General features: G+C 39.3%; 1 protein-coding gene across 1 annotated transcript; it reads right to left on the bottom strand.

Annotated features, from left to right (window-relative positions):
• Positions 1–6,451: 6,451 nt before the first annotated feature.
• Positions 6,452–7,479, bottom strand: LOC150091787 (cuticle protein 10.9-like). The gene is made up of 3 exons (XM_090385711.1): positions 7,414–7,479; positions 6,964–7,080; positions 6,452–6,833 (listed from the first exon to the last, which is right to left on the bottom strand). Exons 1-3 carry the CDS (start codon positions 7,423–7,425, stop codon positions 6,501–6,503), a joined length of 462 nt encoding a protein of 153 aa, XP_090241837.1. The 5' UTR covers positions 7,426–7,479; the 3' UTR covers positions 6,452–6,500.
• Positions 7,480–18,523: the final 11,044 nt, after the last annotated feature.

Raw genomic sequence — 18,523 nt, 5'->3', positions numbered from 1 at the left:
TTAGAGGAAGGTAGAAATCACAGTTTTGTTGAATTGAATAATAATGCTGATTTTAAATTTAGTATGCACGACAAGACTAGTTTAATCTTGTCGATAGAGGATATTGTTAAGCCTTCATGGAGCAGTGAAAATTATTATCACCAACCCGTTAGCAATCGGCCAATCCACCCCGCCTGGTGGCAATATGTATCGTAGTGAGAACCGGTAAATGTGATACTGCAAGTTCATAGCATGCGGTCCATATGAAGTGCTTGATCGACGTGGCAAGGGACTTGATTTGACGGACTTGGAAAAAGGGATGATTGTCGGGTACCGGTTCAAGAGTGATACTATTATGAAAACTACGAATCTTGTGGATGTTCGACGAGTGCTCGTTAAGATGTGCCAAGAGTTTTTTTTTTTATTTTTTTTATTATGTAAACCCCAAACACGAGAGGTATTAGAACCTATAGTACTTAGTACCGTGCTTGGGTTGGAGGTTGAGAAGACGAAAGAAGATATTTCTTGACATTGGACTTGAACTTCTGTAGATTGTAATTTTCAGGAAATACATATGAAGGAAGATTGTTCCAGAAAACGGCAGTTGAATGAATAAATGAGGAAGATGAAAAGTTGGTTCTGTAAGTTTAAAGTTGGACAGTAAATGGATGTTGGCTGGTGGTGGCACGTGTTCGAACTGTTTTGAAAGAGAGAGCGAGAATTATAGAAGCCAATTCAGAAGAACAGTGCCCATGGAAGTATCTGTAGAAAAGGCATGCAGCAGAAACACTACGTCTATGAGACAGAGAGAGGAGTCATTAATTAATTAACCTAACTGCCCTCTTCTGAATGGGATCTAGAAGCCTGAGAGGTTTTGGGGGCACCACCCCAGATGTGGGAACAATATTCCATGGTAGGGCGGATTTGCGATTTATACAGAGTGAGCAGCTGTTTGGAAGAAAAGTAACGCAGAGAGCGAAAGAGAGAATCAAGTTTTTTAGATGCAGAGGAAGCAATATTAGTAATGTGCTTGTGCCAAGAGAGATTAGAAGTCAGGGTAATCCCCAAAGAGATATATCATTTTGCCTAGAAATCGGAGTGTCACCAAAGATAAGCATAGGAGCAGAAGAATCCTTTTTGCGAGATATAAGACAAGACTGAGTTTTAGAAGGGTTGAAATCAACTAAGTTGTCTTTGCCCCACTGGACAATTACCTGGAGACCGCCATGTAAGGAATTCGTAGCGGATATTCGAGAAGTTGAAGCTGATTGGGCAAGGCAAGGTTTCTCAAACTGAAAAGTGTAATGCAATGTGCTATCACCAGCAAAAATTATTATTTTGCCAGTCAATGGAAGAAGGTGATTAATATACAAGAGGAAAAGAGTGGGGGAAAGAACTGAACCTTGGGGGGACACCAGCATTAGTGGAGAAGTTAGAAGATAGAGAGCCATCTACCATCACCCTCAGTGAGCGATCGGAGAGGAAACTGGATAACCAATTACTAAAAACAGTTGGCGAACCATAAGATGGAAGCTTGTTTAGAAGACCTTTATGCCAAACACGATCAAAAGCCTTTGAGATGTCAAGAGCAACTGTTTGTGTTTCACCGAACGTTTCCATTGAATTAGTCCATAAATGGGTAACATAAGCCAGAATATCACCAGTGGATCGACACTGACGGAATCCATACTGGCGATCGTTGATTAGACGAAAAGTTTCTAGATAGTTTAAGAGTTGGCAGTTAATTTATTTCTCCATTACTTTTAAAAGAGTAGAAGTAATTGAAAAGGGACGATAACTGAATGGGAGGGACTTGTCATCCTTTTTAGGAACTGGCTGGATATGAGCAAATTTCCAAGCCGAAGGAAAAACAGCTTTGGAATAAGAAAGTGAAAAAAGGCATCAAAGAACAGGAGTAAGTTCAGGAGGACAGGTTTTGAGAACAAGTAGAGAAAGAAATACAATCAGGACCTGGAGCTTTCTTAGCATCGAGATTCGTCAAAATCCTTCTGACATCCTTTTGACGGAAGCCCACAGGAGGCATTTAATGGAGCGTGTTGGGAATGGTGGGAGGTGATTTACCAAGATTATTAATACATGAGCTGGACGAAAAATGGGATGCTAGCAGGTCCGCTTTATCCTTGGCTGAAGTGAGAACAGAACCATCTGGTTTGGACAGAGGTGGGAGCAGAGATGGGCAAAAGTTGCGGTCAATAGCTTTCGTAAGACCAGAATGCTCGGCTACCATTAGGGAAAGAAGCAAGTTTTCTACTCTTAGCCTGTTCAAACTCTTAGTTTGGAGTGATTAATAACTGCTTTACAATTGTTGCAAGCTTTGGTGTAGGCAGAAAATGACACTGAAGAATTGGAAACAAGCCAATTACGATATGCAACGTTCTTCTCTTGAACAGCCTTAGCACATTTATTGAAAAACCAAGGCTTAGATAAAGGACGAGATTTTAAAGTGGAGTGTGGAATAAAGGATTCCATTCCTACAAGAATATTTTATTTATTATTTATTATTTTTTAGGGTTCCCCGTAATTAAATACATTAACCCGTATTTGTGTCTGTAAATTGCGTATGTTCTATGGTCGATTTGCCTGTTTTGCTGGACGAAAAAACCCCAGTTACTGGGGAGAAAAAAATTGCTATCTACGCCTGAAACCGACTAACTCAGCCACGGAGTGAAAAAAGCCCATTAAAGTTCCTCGCGTCATCGACGGGATTCGAACCCAGGCCTTTTCCACCCGGTGTGAGGGAGGACGGTGACGATACCACTGTGCTACCGCGTAGACTCCTACAAGAATAATTTCACTGACAAGATCTGAGCAAATGTTGCCATCACAAGTTTTGAAAGAGTAACCCGACTAAGGAAAAGAAGAAAAGAAATCTCGCAGGTCATCCCATTTTACATTCCTGTAATGCCAAACAATTAGCCATTAGATAAAGGCTCCATTGAAGAAGAGACAATCAACAAGTTGTGATCTGAGGTGCCTAAAGGACCATTCACTTCGACCGTGTACTTAGAAGGGTTATTTGTGAGAAAAGGATGAAGTGTGTTGGCTGTATGGTTGGGATCGTCCGGTATTCTTGTAGGTAAATGAACAATCTGTGCAAGGTCATTAGAAATTGCAAAAGCCTCAGCATCTCGACCAGCTGGGTCGGTGTGACTAGAAAACGGAAGCCAGCTGGAGTTGTGAACATTAAAATCACCAAGGAAAATTACCTTACTGTTAAGAAAGTTGGACTGGAGAAAGTCAAGTTGCAAAGAGAGGAAGTTAAAGAGCTCAAAGTGATTAGTGGAGTTGGGAGAACGGTGGAGACAACAGATGAATTTGACAGAATGAGGTAGAGAGATTTTAAGCCAGAGAAGATCGAAAAGAGGAGATTCCAAATTACCAAGTCTCTGATAGGGAATATCGGAACGGACATATGCACAAGTACCACCTTTGAGGCGAAAGGAATCATACAGCGAATAATTTGGGCATCTGAGATGAGCAGTAGTTGAATCAGCCGATAACTGAGATTCTGTCAGAAAAAGTACATGGGGTTTGGAAGACTGCAAGTGGAAATGGACATCATTCAGATTAAAATTGTGACCACGTATATTTGTGAAATGAACTAGGAAGCGTTTGGGAGGGTTAGATCTCTTCGCAGATAAGGTTGCGTTTGACAATTCATGGTGTATTCGATACACCATGTTGGCGGATAGTGGACAGAACAGCAGTTGTCGGGCCAATGGTGGACGCCAACGCCTCATGGATGGTCGCGGTGAATGAACATAGGCTGTTCCTCCTTGTGCGAGCCGATGGATGGAAACTGATAGAACGACTGACCACGGATCATGGGCAAACACTCTTCAATGCTAACACATTATCAAGCGAGACGTAGTTTTCAGCGACATAGACGGTCTCAGGCGAGGTAGTGCAGTTTTTTCTCCCGGAAACTCGTGTTTTTCGTTCAGCAAACAGAAAATGGACCTTAGAACATACGCAATATAAAGACAGTACACACGGAGCAATATGGCCTTAGTCGCTGATGTTCCTAAACCCAACAACAACAACAACAACAACAACAACATAGAAATTGGCTTCCAGCTGAAGTCGAATATTAAAAATGGAATATCGAAGATAAAGATGAAGGCTTCCAAATGCTCAGGTTGTATTAACGTTGCCAGAATTTTTTGTGAGCAGGTACATTCACAAATAAAAAGACACCAATTGCATAATGCTAAAAATCGCCACATTTTTGCCTCAGGGGATATACCTGCTGACCCTATCCTGTCTATGCCACTGCTAGGTTATGGTCTTATTGGAAACGTCTTCTCCTTGAGAGTAATTAAATTATTTCTAAACATTATATTATTATATTATATTATCATTATATTATTAATTATCTTTTCCATCTAATGTACCTTTTTATTATTTTTTTCTAGAACATTCGGGAGCTTTCTGCAACGTTCGAGAATATTTCGGAACGATCCAGAATATTTTACATGCGAAAGAACAGTCAGGATATTTCTGGAAGGTTCCAGAATTCTCGATTTTCGCATTTCAAAAAGTAAGAAAAGCCTATCAACTCTATTTTGGATGTAAGGTAGATGATTCAATGACCAGTGCCAAAGCCACCAGAACTTACTATGATTCAGGATCGGAAAAGAAGTTTACAGAAGATGCAGAAGTCAGAACGAGTACAGATCAAGATTTTTCAACTCTTGATACTGCAAAACTGCATCTAATCACTCAGACAGAATTGAACGATTTGGTTAGAGATTTGGACCTCTCCAAAATCGATGTTCAATTACTAGGATCGTGGCTTCAGCAGTGGAATCTTCTGGAAAAGGCGTCAAGGTCTCTTTTTATAGGAAGAGGCAATCTAACATAACGATCTATTACTCCATTGGGTAGTGCTTTGGTTTATTGTAACAATGTCCAGGAATTAACGAAAGAGTTACATCTGGACCATCCCCAAGCACTACTGGGTAAAAATAATTTGGCCAGACCGTTCTGAAACTCCACCAGACTAGAAAAATGTAGCACGTCCTCCTTTGATGGATAAGTCAAAAATCTATTTACCTCCATTGCACATCAAGCTAGGTTTGATGAAAATATTTGTGAAAGCGATGGACAAAAAGGAGAAGGATTTTCCTGTTTGAGGCAAGTGACTTGGAATCACTGAGGCCAAGATAAAAGAGGAAATTTTTGTGTGTTCTCAAATCAAACTGCTCTTCCAAGATGAGGAATTCGCTAAACAATTCCTGCCAGAACGTTTTAGGCAATGAGCAATCACAAAATTATAGTGAAGTTGGCAGACTACTGTTGGAATCTCGAACGGGAGACACCAATGGACGATTATAAAAGGCAAATAAAATGTTTTGTTATCAGATAAACATTTCTGTAAATAGAATAAGGTTAACAGACCCATTGTTCAATATTTACTAATTTATGTAACACTTTCTTAAAATATATGAAATATTGTTTACTGGAACCTTACTTTTTGACCTTAATCCCTTCTCCCTCAAAATTGGTAGGTTTTACAGCAATATGGTTGCCATATTTGAATTTAGAAACGTCAAATCTACAAGAATCACCCTGAATTTTAACAAGGAGCAAAAAAAATATATCCTTTTGTCCATCTACAGGATTCAATCCTGAAGACATGGTACATCATACCTCCTGCAACCGTTTTTTATAGAGTCTATAGTTTATGAAGTTCATTTCATTACAATTTCATTGCAGTTTATAATTAGAAATTTTAACCAAAAAAAAAAACTCCAAATTTCTATTAGCTCAATTTTAAGATATGGTCAGATTTTGATGAATCTAAGCTAGAGTACAAATTCTCTCTAGCTTAGGTCCTTTTTTTTTGTATTTTCATTTTAGAGTTTTGGAAATGTAGTTTAAAGGGACTCATTAATGGTCCCTGTTAAGTTGTATAATGCCAATGCAGGCCAAGGACACTTTTAATCGTCTTTGTTATAGAGCTAAAAATATCCCTCAAGTCCTTTATTAATTGATGAAAGTATTTTCAAGGTCCTCTTTGCTTTGTTAATAATATGATAGCTTTGTTGTACTTGGGAAGATATCTGTTGTGAAAGAGAGTAGATTTTACCCAAAGCCTATACTGATTTGCTATTGGTGGAGGAAGTCCACTTCTGAATTTGCAGGCGTGACCCCATATTTGGGCTCCCTGGACGTGATATGAATAAATATTTCTTTTGGCGTTGGAGTTCCCTATTACAGCATTTTCTTTCCTTTTTGCAGTGTCGTTGACAAATGTCTCTAACTATTTGTTCAATACTTCCTTACATCAATGAAATGAGACCCGCCTTACACCAATTATCCTCCCCTTTTTACCTCATACAAGGTGAAGACTGATCATTTTTCTATACATCACAAATATTTATTACACACCATTTGATCAATAAAATACAGAAAGACAGTCAAAAAAGAAATATAAGCTCTGTTATACACTTCATTATTTTACAGCCAACGATATTGGGGGCGTGGGGGACTAAACGTTAATATGATCCATAGTGTTTAGATGATTGTGAGCTGTACTGACCACTTAGCCTTCCAGTAGAAGCATAGGCACCTGCTGGAGGTTCTTGGGCAGAGATGACTACATCGGCAGGATTGGCATTGTATGTGCCTGGTTCATTGGTATTAACAGATGCTCTGAATCCAGCTGCATCGGCTTCGTATTGGACCTCACGGAACACCCCTAATGCGTCTCTGTATCCATAGGAACCTTTCTTATTACCGGACTGATCTCCTTGTTCTTGCTGGAAAAAGGTGGCACCATCGTCAGTGTTTCCCTGGTAATTGAAATTGTATGGTTGTGGGATGTCTTCCTAAAAGATAAAAATCAAAACATACATCAGAACGCGTGAATTTCAAGGTATTATGGGTAATAAAGTTGTTAATAATTGAACAGTTATAAGGATTTTAGATGAGCTTAAAAATTGGCCAGAGAATAATTACCGCGTAGGACTGTCTTGGAGCAACAGGCACAGCGGCTATACCCTGGGAAGGAGCATAAGGACCTTTGGGATAGTACTGCCCTCTGGCGCAGGCTGCCAACACAAAGACAATAAGAACCTGTGAAGAGATTATTTCAAAGAACTGAGAAATGAGAATTATTTCAAAGAACATAAACTGAAAATAAATTATTATTAATAGTTTTAAGAATAAAGGTAATACGTTGCATACATCAATCAAAACATCTTTTACCATTACCACGTTACACCAACTATCAAACCAAATTCAAAACCAAAATCAAACCAGGAATTTCAAAATCCCGCATGAGAAGTCAAGAAAGACTTCTTTCTTCACATCTAAGATGGTCAAAGGTTACTAGCGCTTACTGTGAAAACTTCAGAAAGTAAAGCAGAGGAAACTTGAATGGATTTCTTATCGATATTCGTGACTTACCTCATACAACATATCGACTGTTAGGCTAAGCGGTGGAAAGTTGAACTCTATCTTGCCTGTCTTCTCTGATGTGAAGATGAGCAGAGCGCTGGACATTTTATACCTCTGTTTGACCTGATTCTTCTCGATGCTCCAAAGAAGATACCGATTTTTCTGTCACGTGATTAAAAGTGCCTAAAGGGATAAGGTGGACACCGGAGCATCTCTCTAAAAGTGGAACATTGAGAGCAAAAGTTCTTTAGATGAACTCTGACCCTTAATGAAAGCACTCCCCCTCGCAATTGACAGACGGACCCACATTAGGTCCGGTTTGGAGCAAGTTTTTTTGGTCTCTCTATAAGGTGCTACATATTAAGGGTCAAAAAAGTTGTCAAGAAGGCGTATCTGAATGACTTCCAAGAAAATATTCTTCAAGGCGAGCAGTGCAGCACCCACTCTAGGAAGTACAAGCAGTTTGTCTCCAAGGTAGGGGTACGCTATTTGAAACACACCCACTGTTATTCACCCATAGTGGGTGCTGTTGAGAGTGGTGATCAAATTCTGTGAAATCCCTTTTATAAAATTTATTTTAGGATTATAAATTCAAGTTCTTTCGGTTACCTTCATGAAAATTCCGTGTATAGGAAGTAGACAAAGTATTAGAAACACTAATTCGGATAATTAAGTTCTTAAATTTGCATTGAGATAATTGGTATTTCTTTTCTTCAAAACATGCACGATGATAAGATTGGATAGTTTTTAATTTCTGATTGTTTATTTATTTTTTATTGTGAATTCTTTAGGTACAGTTGCAGGAAGTGGTTAAGGCGTAGGTGTAACATCAAGACGATGTATGATCACTTTTTTCTTTTAAATTCTGTTTCTGGGTGTGAAACAGGGAAGCACTGATATCTTTGTCGCACAACTGACCTCTAATGTCAATCGTGAAAAAGCCTCCCATCAGCACGTCTGCCATCTCCAGCTGTGTCACGTATACGCATGTGCTATTTTCCGTTGTTAGTGTGTCCTGATTTTTCTTTGTTCGCTGGCCACAGGTGGAAATGCTCGCAATACATCCCCCAGACGCTGACACTCCTGTCTGGGAATTTAATGGGGAATTCCGTTCCTTTTAGAACTCGGGAATAAAGCCAAAAGAAACTTGCTCCAACCTTCTTAGAATGAATTTTCAACGCAGGTCACTAAATATAGAAACACTAACTTTCCCACATGAGGGATGTAGGGTGGCCACCGCTGTGGTGAGGGAAAACAGGTGAGTTATTGCCATACCAAATCAGAATGTTGCAGCTTTGGTTTCATCCCGTATACATTGGATTGATCCCATATAGAAAATGTTTGTTCACTAAATCAACAATCAATTGGTACTTAGTGATCTAATGTGATATACAAAGAAGGAACTAGTGCAACCAACTTTTCATCCATTCAATTTTAATCCAGGTGGAAACTCTTTCCTTCTTTCCAGGATTGGAAACTCTCTCCTTCTCCCATAGTAATGTAATTTTAGGCAGCGAATCAATATTCCTCATTCTTCATCGAATATACTTTTCACAACAATAAAAATCTTTTGCAAAAAGTTTTTTAATTCTAAAATACACTGAAGAACAAAAACTAAGGAACAAAGAGAGAAATGCATTTTTGAAAAAAATCAAAATAGGATCAAATATCAGCCGTTTGTGAAACCAAACAAAATCCGAATTTCCGGGAGTAAAAATCTTGCTAACCTCACATGAGACTAATAAAGGTGTGAAAACAGCCAATATAAGTTTCTTTGAGGCATTGACCAGATTCGACCTAGACCTTTTTTCACAACATGTGGAAGGACAGCGTGCGCTATCTCTTACATGTAAATGGAGAAACCAGATATAAACACGGTGTCAAAGAAACTTCATAGCACTGCAACTTGCTCAAGAGTTTGCTGGATGTACAAGGAGGTTTTCTATCTATCCATATCTATAGAGGCCCTCGTGGGTAATACAGTAGAATCCCTGTTCTCCACACACCGGGTGGAAAAGACCTGAGTTTGAGTCCCGTCGAGTTCGTCGACGGGACTCAAACTCAGGTCTTTTCCACCCGTTTAGAGTTCGTCGCTCTCAGGTGAGGGTAGCATGGTTTTTCCTCCCGAAAACTCGGGTTTTTCGTTCTAAAGAGGCCTTCGTAAGAGATGTTTAATATGACAACCAACTGTGTGTTCCCTAAATCGCTATACACAAAACATCCCTTTTTTAATTGGTCTAAAGCATGTGATTGGACTTCGAGCTGAGGACTGAGCTGTTCTGACTGCCCATGAACTCGTTTGCATAATTGTATTATTGGATCGAAATTTGCCCAATCTTCATGATTATTACATTAATTTTTCTATGCAGTAATGCTAGAAGTATCGTAAATAAATTATATGAATTTGAGCTTTTGATCAGGTCAACTAATGCTGGTGTAGTTGGGATTATAGAGACATGGTGTCACTTAAAGATAGGAGATGTAGAATTTCCTTTCGGTGACTATTACATGTTCCGGAGAGATAGAGAAGAACAGAGTGGGTAGAGGAGTGATGCTTCTCATCAAAAACTTCTTGAAGGTGCCGAGAAAGTGTCAAGAGTTAGATCAAGTCAACGCGGACGTTGTCATTGCGGTGTAAAGTGACTTGCGGTAAAGGGAGAATGATAGTTGGACAGCTGTCTAATGAGAGTAGATCATTTCAAACATCACTGAAAGGGATCGATATGGCGGTCGAGGGGTTCTCGCCTGGGGAGGCGTTATCTTGGATGGACGTACACAACTCCAGATACTGGAAGGCTGTACTGTAACCGGTGCACACTACTGTACTGAGGTAATCCTTCCTCATGTGCGTCTGTTCCGAGGTGCCATTGGCCCCGAGTTCGTGTTTATGGACGATAACGCCACACCCCATCGCACTGCAGCTGTTGATATGCTTTTGGAAAGTGAGGACACTGTTAGTATGGATTGGCCTGCCCGTTCTACCGATCTAAATCCCATCGAACACATATGGGACGCTCTGGGAAGACGCCTAGCGGTACGTCCACACCCACCAGAAAATGTTCACCAGCTGAAGATGGCGCTGACAGAGGAATGGACGATGTTACCGCAAGAACTTATCAACAACATTGTTCTAAGTATGGACAGGCGGTGCAAAGCCTGCATCGGCATTAGGGGTGGCCATATCTCCTACCAAAGACCACCTCTTCCTTTTGTTCCATCTTTGGCAGTGATGCATCTGTACCATGGCAGCCAGTGCTATGTTGCCATTTTTGAATAAAGTTCCTCTGTACCGTTTTGTTTTTGTTTCCGTTGTTGGGTCGATGTTTCCTTCATCATTTCTGTACCTCACGAGGTTCCTTTGGTATGCTTTTCTCATATCCAGGCGACTCCTATGAGAAACTACAGGTGAAAACCTGACTGGTCTTTAAATTTTGCACACAAGTGTATTAGGTAGTCATTAAACAGTTGGAAGCAGGTAACAATTTTTGATATTATATATCCAGACTTTAGTAAAACATTTGTTACCGATACTCATGGAAGGATGCTATCTAAACTGTAAGAAGTTGGTTGTTGTTGCTATTGGGTTTTTTTAAGGTCGTTAGAGATTAAGGCAATATTGCTTCTTATATAATGTCTGTAAATTGCGTCGCGTGTCCTGTGGTCGATTTTCTGTTTGCTGGACGAAAAAAACCCGACTTTCTGGAGAAAAAACCATGCTACCAGAGCCTGAGACCGACTAACTCAGCCACGTTGTGAAAAAATGCCCGTAAAGATTCCTCTCACCATCGACGGGACTCGAACCCACGTCTTTTCCAATCCGGTGTCAGGGAGGACAGCCATTCTACAACTGTGCTACCCACTAGGGCAATAAGAAGTTGGAATTACTAGTGAGAGCCCACGTTGCATCGCAGGTTGGTTAAAAGAGAGGAGGCAGAGGGTTGTCGTAAATGGTCAGCCTTCTTGGTGAACCAGTGTAACAAGTGGGGGTACTTCAGGGTTCAGTTTTGTTTACTCCTATTTCTAACTTTCATTAAATGATACTGACGTGGGTGTCCAGGGGAAGCTGTCAAAGTCAGCAGATGATTTGAAGATGGGAAAAGTAGTTAACAGTTCGTTCCATGCTATGATGCTTTAAAAAGCCTTTGATCGGTTACATACATGGTCCGAAAACAGAACCTGGTAAAGACTCGCGTTCGAATCTCATTAATGACTGGAGGAATTTTTAGGGGCTTTTTTTAGTGCATGGCTGAGTTGTCGATCTCGGGCATGAATGGCAACCTTTTTTTCGTCCAGAAAAACATGCAAATCGACCTAGAACACAGGAAATATATGGACATAAAAATATGAGTTGGTTTTCTTGTGGCCTAAGATGACAGTTTTATATAAAGCTATCACAATATGCATATAAATATTTTCATGTGTTTGTATCAACAATAAATTTCCCATTTTAATATTTGAAAGCCTTTTTTGCCCCACGTAAACTGTTTCATTGATCACATCATCTTAGCGAGGGACCAATTAACATAGCATGAAAACAATCGAGTTTTTCAAGTACTTTCAAGAGCCACTGATTTCTAGAGAGAAGCCTGTTGATCAGAAGAATGCTGTCTGGAGAAAGAAGATTAAAACGCTACCAGCTCGACCTCATTCTGACAACTACAGGCAGCATTGCGTCTACTGCCCAAATGTATGTCGAAGACACCACTGCTACACTTTCCCCTGTTTATCGGACGGACATGAGCTGCAGGCTGACATCTGACGGGGGGGCGGGGGAGAATTTCATTCGAGAGATAACGTGACAAGAATGCGAGAAGGAAAATTTGTGGATAGATCTGGGTTCCCTGGGTTGTGCAGACCTAACATATCAAAGAGAAACATCAGCATCAGACACCAAAGCGTGGTAGTTGCAGCAGTTCAGGAACTTGAAAAGCAAATAGAATACAGGTTTGAATAGGAGTGTTATTAATTCCTTCAGAAATTTATTGACTTAGTGGAAAGGAGTGTGAAAAAACTCCTATAGCCGATGTTAGATGAATCTCACTTCACTTTCGGTGGATACATGAACAGCTGGACATTTCATCATGATGTTTTGTTAAAATAAATTTCACTAACAAATGTATCGTTGCGACCTTTTAAGAAGTAACAAAGAATATCTTGAAATATTCACCTGCTCTAAAATGGACAACGTCCTTCAATAACTTAAGAATTACACACTCTTAGAATTACAGACTACGGACGCCACAGATCAATTCAAAATTAACTTGATCAGTAATCAATGAATTCGATTAAATTTCTTATACACAACCTACATTTCAGATTGTAACTGACGCACTATACACCGAGTAGACACTTTATTGGGCCCATCTACCTTTCTCATGAAATTGCACACTCCATCAGTTCCTGCTGTTTACCACTGATAGGCGAACAAGAACAAGAAAGAACAAGTCAATGGAACCATTCTACCAGGTATCCATAATTCGGGCTGGTGGTGGGGGTGAATGTATGGGGAGTATTTTCGTGGTGTGTACTTGACCCCTTAATACCAGTTGAGCAATATTTCGACCCCTTAATACCAGTTGAGCAATATTTCGATGCCACAGTTATCTGGAAATTGTTTCCGACCAAGCACGTTCCTTGACTGCAGCGTATCCATCTGCGAATGGATTCTTCCAACAGGATAATGCGCCATGTCACAAGACCTTAAATGTATAGAACTAGTTCCACGAGTATGAAAGTGAATTTTGTCTACTGCAGTGGACTTTCTAGTCACCAGAACTTAATGTAATTAAGCACTTCTTGGACAAGGCGGAGTGGAGATTCACTTTCATCCATTTTGCAATAACTATGGGAAGCAACTGAGCCAATTTAGACGAGCATCTTTGTGGAATATTTTCGATATCTACTTGAGTCCTAACAAATCCAGGCTCTTCTTAGGGCTAAACTGGGATAGGTGTACCTAATGAAGTGGCCACTTAATGCATTTTTGAATTGTTAAGCTTCTGACTCTGTTGTGCAGGGGTGAGTGTCTCTTCTATCCAGCCCTAGTTTCAGCTATGTTGATTCATTATCTTTAATAAAAGTTAAATTACATAAATTCATTGTAGAAACTTGATACTTTTATTAATATTAATTACTATTTAAATTAACGTTCAGAACAGATGAAAACAGATTCATGTATTGTAATTTTTATCTTCTTCTTTCAATATTAATTGCATTTTCTGCGTTCTGTATGTTATTAAAAATAATAAATGTCAAATAAAATAATAAATAACCCAACTGAGTGTTAGCACACCTTTCTCTGCAGAATTAGGGAGCGGGAAGATTTCCAAAGGACCATTGAATTAATTTTATTCGACATTTCCCCAGAAGAGAAATTACCTATAATTTAATAATGTGAAATAGCTCTCAAGGCCAAAGATTTTTTTCCCGCTCCTTGAAAATCTTTATTTGCAACATATAAAAACACACACGGTACATTTTTATTGCGTTCAAGACAATAAATATTAGCTTAAATGACACGAAAACAGTAACACCATCTTGCATTATTCCTCAATTTAATCGAAGAACACCCAATTCTTTGAGTAGTTCTGCGAACAGACTTTATGGAGTGGACAGTAAGTTCGCTTTCCGTATATCTACATTCAACCTAGAAACGTGAAGGAAAAAAAATTACTCAAGACGTGCTCACCCTTAGGGGTGTGTGTGTGTGTGTTCCACTTTCGCTATGGACCTGGGGATATTCGATTTATCTTCTTCGCCCTCTATCTCGTGGCTCACCCCACAGGAAATAACTTCACGTTTACGATTAAGGAATGGGCCACCGTTCCTAGAAGTTTATAAAGCTAGCAACAAGTTCTTTCTTTCCGTGCTTTAAAAAGTCAACATCTGTTTCCTTTTGTTTCATTCCATCTTGGGTTTGCCGATATGAATCTTCTGAGCATCGATTAATAAAGTTAATCTCTGAATGAAGCGTCAGGTTAATTTATTTGAATCTGTTTAATAGGTTTCTCCATATTTCCTTCGCGATAGGATGTTTTCAATGTCCAATAAGTAAGACATTTAGTTAGGAATCTTCTATTATTAGATGACCCATGTGTCATTGGACGACCTCTTTCCTTGTGCTTAGGTGTATTATGTGTAGAGTCACTGCTTATAATTCAAATAGCATCTGGTTTTTATCTCGAAGAATGTTTCTTTCTCTGGATTGAGAATCAATAACTCAAATTCCAGATTATGTTAATTTATTTCTACATGTTATAAAGAAGACAGTGAGCATATCTGTCTGTTTGTTATTTTTTTCGTCCTCATAACAGCCATTGAAGCCAACCTTTTCATGGCCTCCTATTTCATTCAAAGGAAATATCAATAAATATTTGGGTCCAAGAATTCTGATCAAAGATAGTAAGGAGATTTTAACTCCAAAATAATTTTAAAATTATTCAAAGTCAAGATATTATACTTTTGTACAAAATTATATTACCACCTTTCTAATAAGTATATCAATATTGAATTACTTTGAAAATTAGGTTTTGTTTAGAACTTACGCCAAGGAAACTTAGGTCATCAGAGATCAGTATATCCTGTCTCTGAATTACACATGGAAAGATATGCTAATTTCTCCTTTTTGTTTGGGATTAAAAATCGAATTACCACAGTGGGAAAAGATCCATAAAAGTTTCCTCCATCCTGATGGGAAGTAATTCTCAATTTCACTTGACAATGGGGAACAAATATAATGGTTTCCACACTCAGCGGCACTGTCCACCGTACTTCCCTCGAGGGCATCAAGTCGTGTACTTCAACTAGTGGTATAATATTTTGGCTAATGATACTGTCCTTGATAGATTAATTTATTGGTGATAGGTGGTATATTGTCTGACCCAGCAGCCTATTTGACTTTGGACAGCACCATATTGGAATCAGTGAAGAGTAAAAACAAGGGACTCTCGTAGTAGCATAAGAGGTCCTAAGCGCTTGTAAGAAATGGATTGATTCGAATGCGCTCAAACGGGAGGAATTTTTAGAGGAGCTTTTAAGCTGTAATCAAGTTAGTTGGCTCAGGATACGGTAGCACTGTTTTTATCCCCAAAAAATTGGTTCTTCATTCCGAAAAGTAGGCAAAGCGACCACAAAAAAAATTACAGACATAATACAGTAACCCTTAATTTCTTTTTACAAAAAAGAAATATTTTATTTCGCCTGGTTGAAAGGTCTAGATTCGATACCATTGAACCTATTGAAGTCAAAACCAAATGTGCAATATTTGAACTCATCCAATCGACACATATTACCCACTCATTTATAAAATTCAATTACTTCATACTGAGTTAGTATTTAACAACAGTCTTTAATCACTTGATGATCCAATCTTTGATTACTTGAAGCAAAAAGAGAGTTTAGATGGTGTTCTCAGTTTGTCACCTGCGGGACTCTTCATTTCCTCTGCTTCCCCTCTACACAATCAAGGCTCAGGCACCAGATTACAGAATATTGTTGTAAGGAAGTAATGTAAATAGCACACTTCTTTTAAGTCTGTCCTCTTCTGGTCCACTTATTCTTCCTCGGACCTCGAACACATGCTTCTGATTAGATTAAAAACAAGTTCTTCCAAGAGCTTTAAGGGGACAAGTACAGTTTCCCTACCATTTCTTTTTCCCTTTCCCTATTATCCGAATCAGCGTAGCTAATTTATCTTTCGGTGATTCCAATATCATTTCCGGTGATTGGCAACTATTACAAGACTTCCGGTTAGATTGCTCCACATCTCGACCCGGTTAGAAATGATGCTACATCTGCTGTTTCCTGATTCCAGTACATATCTGTCTAGTACAAGAAGCCGGCTACCTCCAGGGTCGTCATGACTGAAGGTGGGAGAGGGGACAGCATATGGCGGGTGGAAGAATATTTTATTTTGCTGGAAGAGAGGAGAAGATAAGAGATAAAGAGGCCAACGGATCTGGATTTAACACTTTTAATCAATCATAGCTAAACTGGCAGCTATTTCAATTTGTAATGAAATGCATTGTAATTAGTACATGACAAGCTCTGACATCTGCTCGAACAGCCTACTGTGATGTTGTACCTTTAGGACTTTTTCATCAGCTACTTCATAGATAAAATTTAAACATTTTTATTTTTAAACTGCCCATTGCCTACTGCCTGACCAGCCTCTTCACTTTGGTCATTATCAGATAATTAACTCGACATACATTACTATATGTGGGTCAATTATCGCCACTCATTTATGGCCTCTGATCTTTGAACTATAATTTCTTATATGTCACGTAAGAAGCCATTGCTAGACCTTGTATGGAAGTGACATACATTATATTGTCAAAAGTATCCGGTCATTCCTGAAATTTGGAAAAATTAACCACACCCGTCATCCAGGTGTCAGGAGTAGGTATAAAAGCTACTGCTCACGCTAGAACATGAACGAAATCTCGTGGGTAGCACAGTTGGTATAATCGCCGTCCTCTCCAAACCGGGTGGAAAAGACCTGAGTTCGAGTCTTGTCGATGATGTGAGGAATTTTATGGGCCTTCTTCACAACGTAGCTGAGTTAGTCGGTCTCAGGAGAGGGTAAAATGGCATTTTCTCACGGAAACAAGTTTTTCGTTCAGCAATCAGGACGTCGACCACAGAACACACAATTTGCAGACACTATACAGGAGCAATATGGCCTTAGTTGGTGATGCTCCTAAAATCCTACAACAACAACATTTAGCTTAGAACTTCCAACTTGGCCCCATCACAGGATGCTATATTAGCAATTAATCTGTTAGTGCCATAGCGGAAAATTGCAACCATCTAGACCAACGGTGGCTGACGCAATCACCAATGGAAACGTCATGGTGCTACTACATCCAGTAAACGTAAATTGACAGTCCTTATCGAATATGACAATATTCGATAAGACGTCCGGTTACTTTTTGGCAGTATGAGGAATTTCGTATTTTTTGAACTACATAAACAACTTAAGAACTTCGTGTTGCTCCATATCTTTATTTATTTTTTATCCACAAAAAAGGTGGCGTAACTGAGACCAAAGAGGATATCAAGCAAGACAATGAAAGATGTGCAAACATATCCATGGAAGAATCAACACAGAAATTGCTACCATGTTGGAGCGTAGATTATCCATTGTTTATCCTGTAATTTGGACAAGCAATACCATGTTGTAAGGCTTTAGGAGCATTAGCGACTAAGACCATATTACTCTGTGTATATTGTCTGCAAATTGCATGTGTTCTGAGTTCATTTTTTGTTTGCTGAACGAAAAACACGAGTTTCTGCGAGAAAAAATCATACTGCCTGAGACCCACTAACACAGCCACGTTGTGAAAAAGATCCATAGAAATTCCTCTCGTCTTCAATGGGACTCGAACTCAAGTCTTTTACACCCGGTGTGGGGAGGACAGCGATTCTACCAACTGTGCTACTCAGGAGGGCTAAAAAAAATTCTTTAAGACGTTCGCATAGTCCTGGATATCAACGTGTGGTGATCTTTCACCAAGACAGCTAAATTTATATCTGTAGATGCAGTTAACGTTGTCATTTCTAAAAATAATGGGTGCTAATCCGTACTCCGTGCTTAACTGTCCTGTGTTATCGGTTAGTGACACAAAATTTCTCTTATGTTTGACACTTCTTCCAGATGTCAAGCAGGATAAAAATGAGTCTTGCGAACTCTTCTGTAAACGTGACACCTGTTGGTAAAATGAGGCCAACTCGAGGCCAGATAATTACCACAAAAAACACAGCTCTTCTGAGGAGTGCTGGCTGTTGGACGCTGTTTTGTTCGCAGAGCGGCTGACAGGAAAATGGAAAGGTTTCATATGATGGAGAAGATCAATCATGATCGTTACTTCCCTTTAACCTTCAGACAGGCGTGTTTGTCTGCACATGCGCTGTTAAGAGCTGAAAGTCTCATACAAACGACTTTGTTTTTCGATGTATTGACATGGGAGTTGAGTTCGGCACTTTAAATATTCCAGTTTTTGTTACAAGATGGAGCTAGGACACAATTCTTGTTACAAGATGGCGTTCGCACAGTTTACGAATTGAGTAAACCCTAATATGTCCTTAACTATTTCATTTTTCTTACTATCAGTTATAA

The sequence above is a fragment of the Mastigoproctus giganteus genome, chromosome 1 (genome assembly GCF_048544385.1).
Source record: "Mastigoproctus giganteus isolate SK-2022 chromosome 1, ASM4854438v1, whole genome shotgun sequence".
NCBI classification, from domain to species: Eukaryota; Metazoa; Arthropoda; class Arachnida; order Uropygi; family Thelyphonidae; genus Mastigoproctus; species Mastigoproctus giganteus.
The sequence above is the reverse complement of the archived record's forward strand: the minus strand, read 5'-3'. Positions and strand labels throughout refer to the sequence as shown.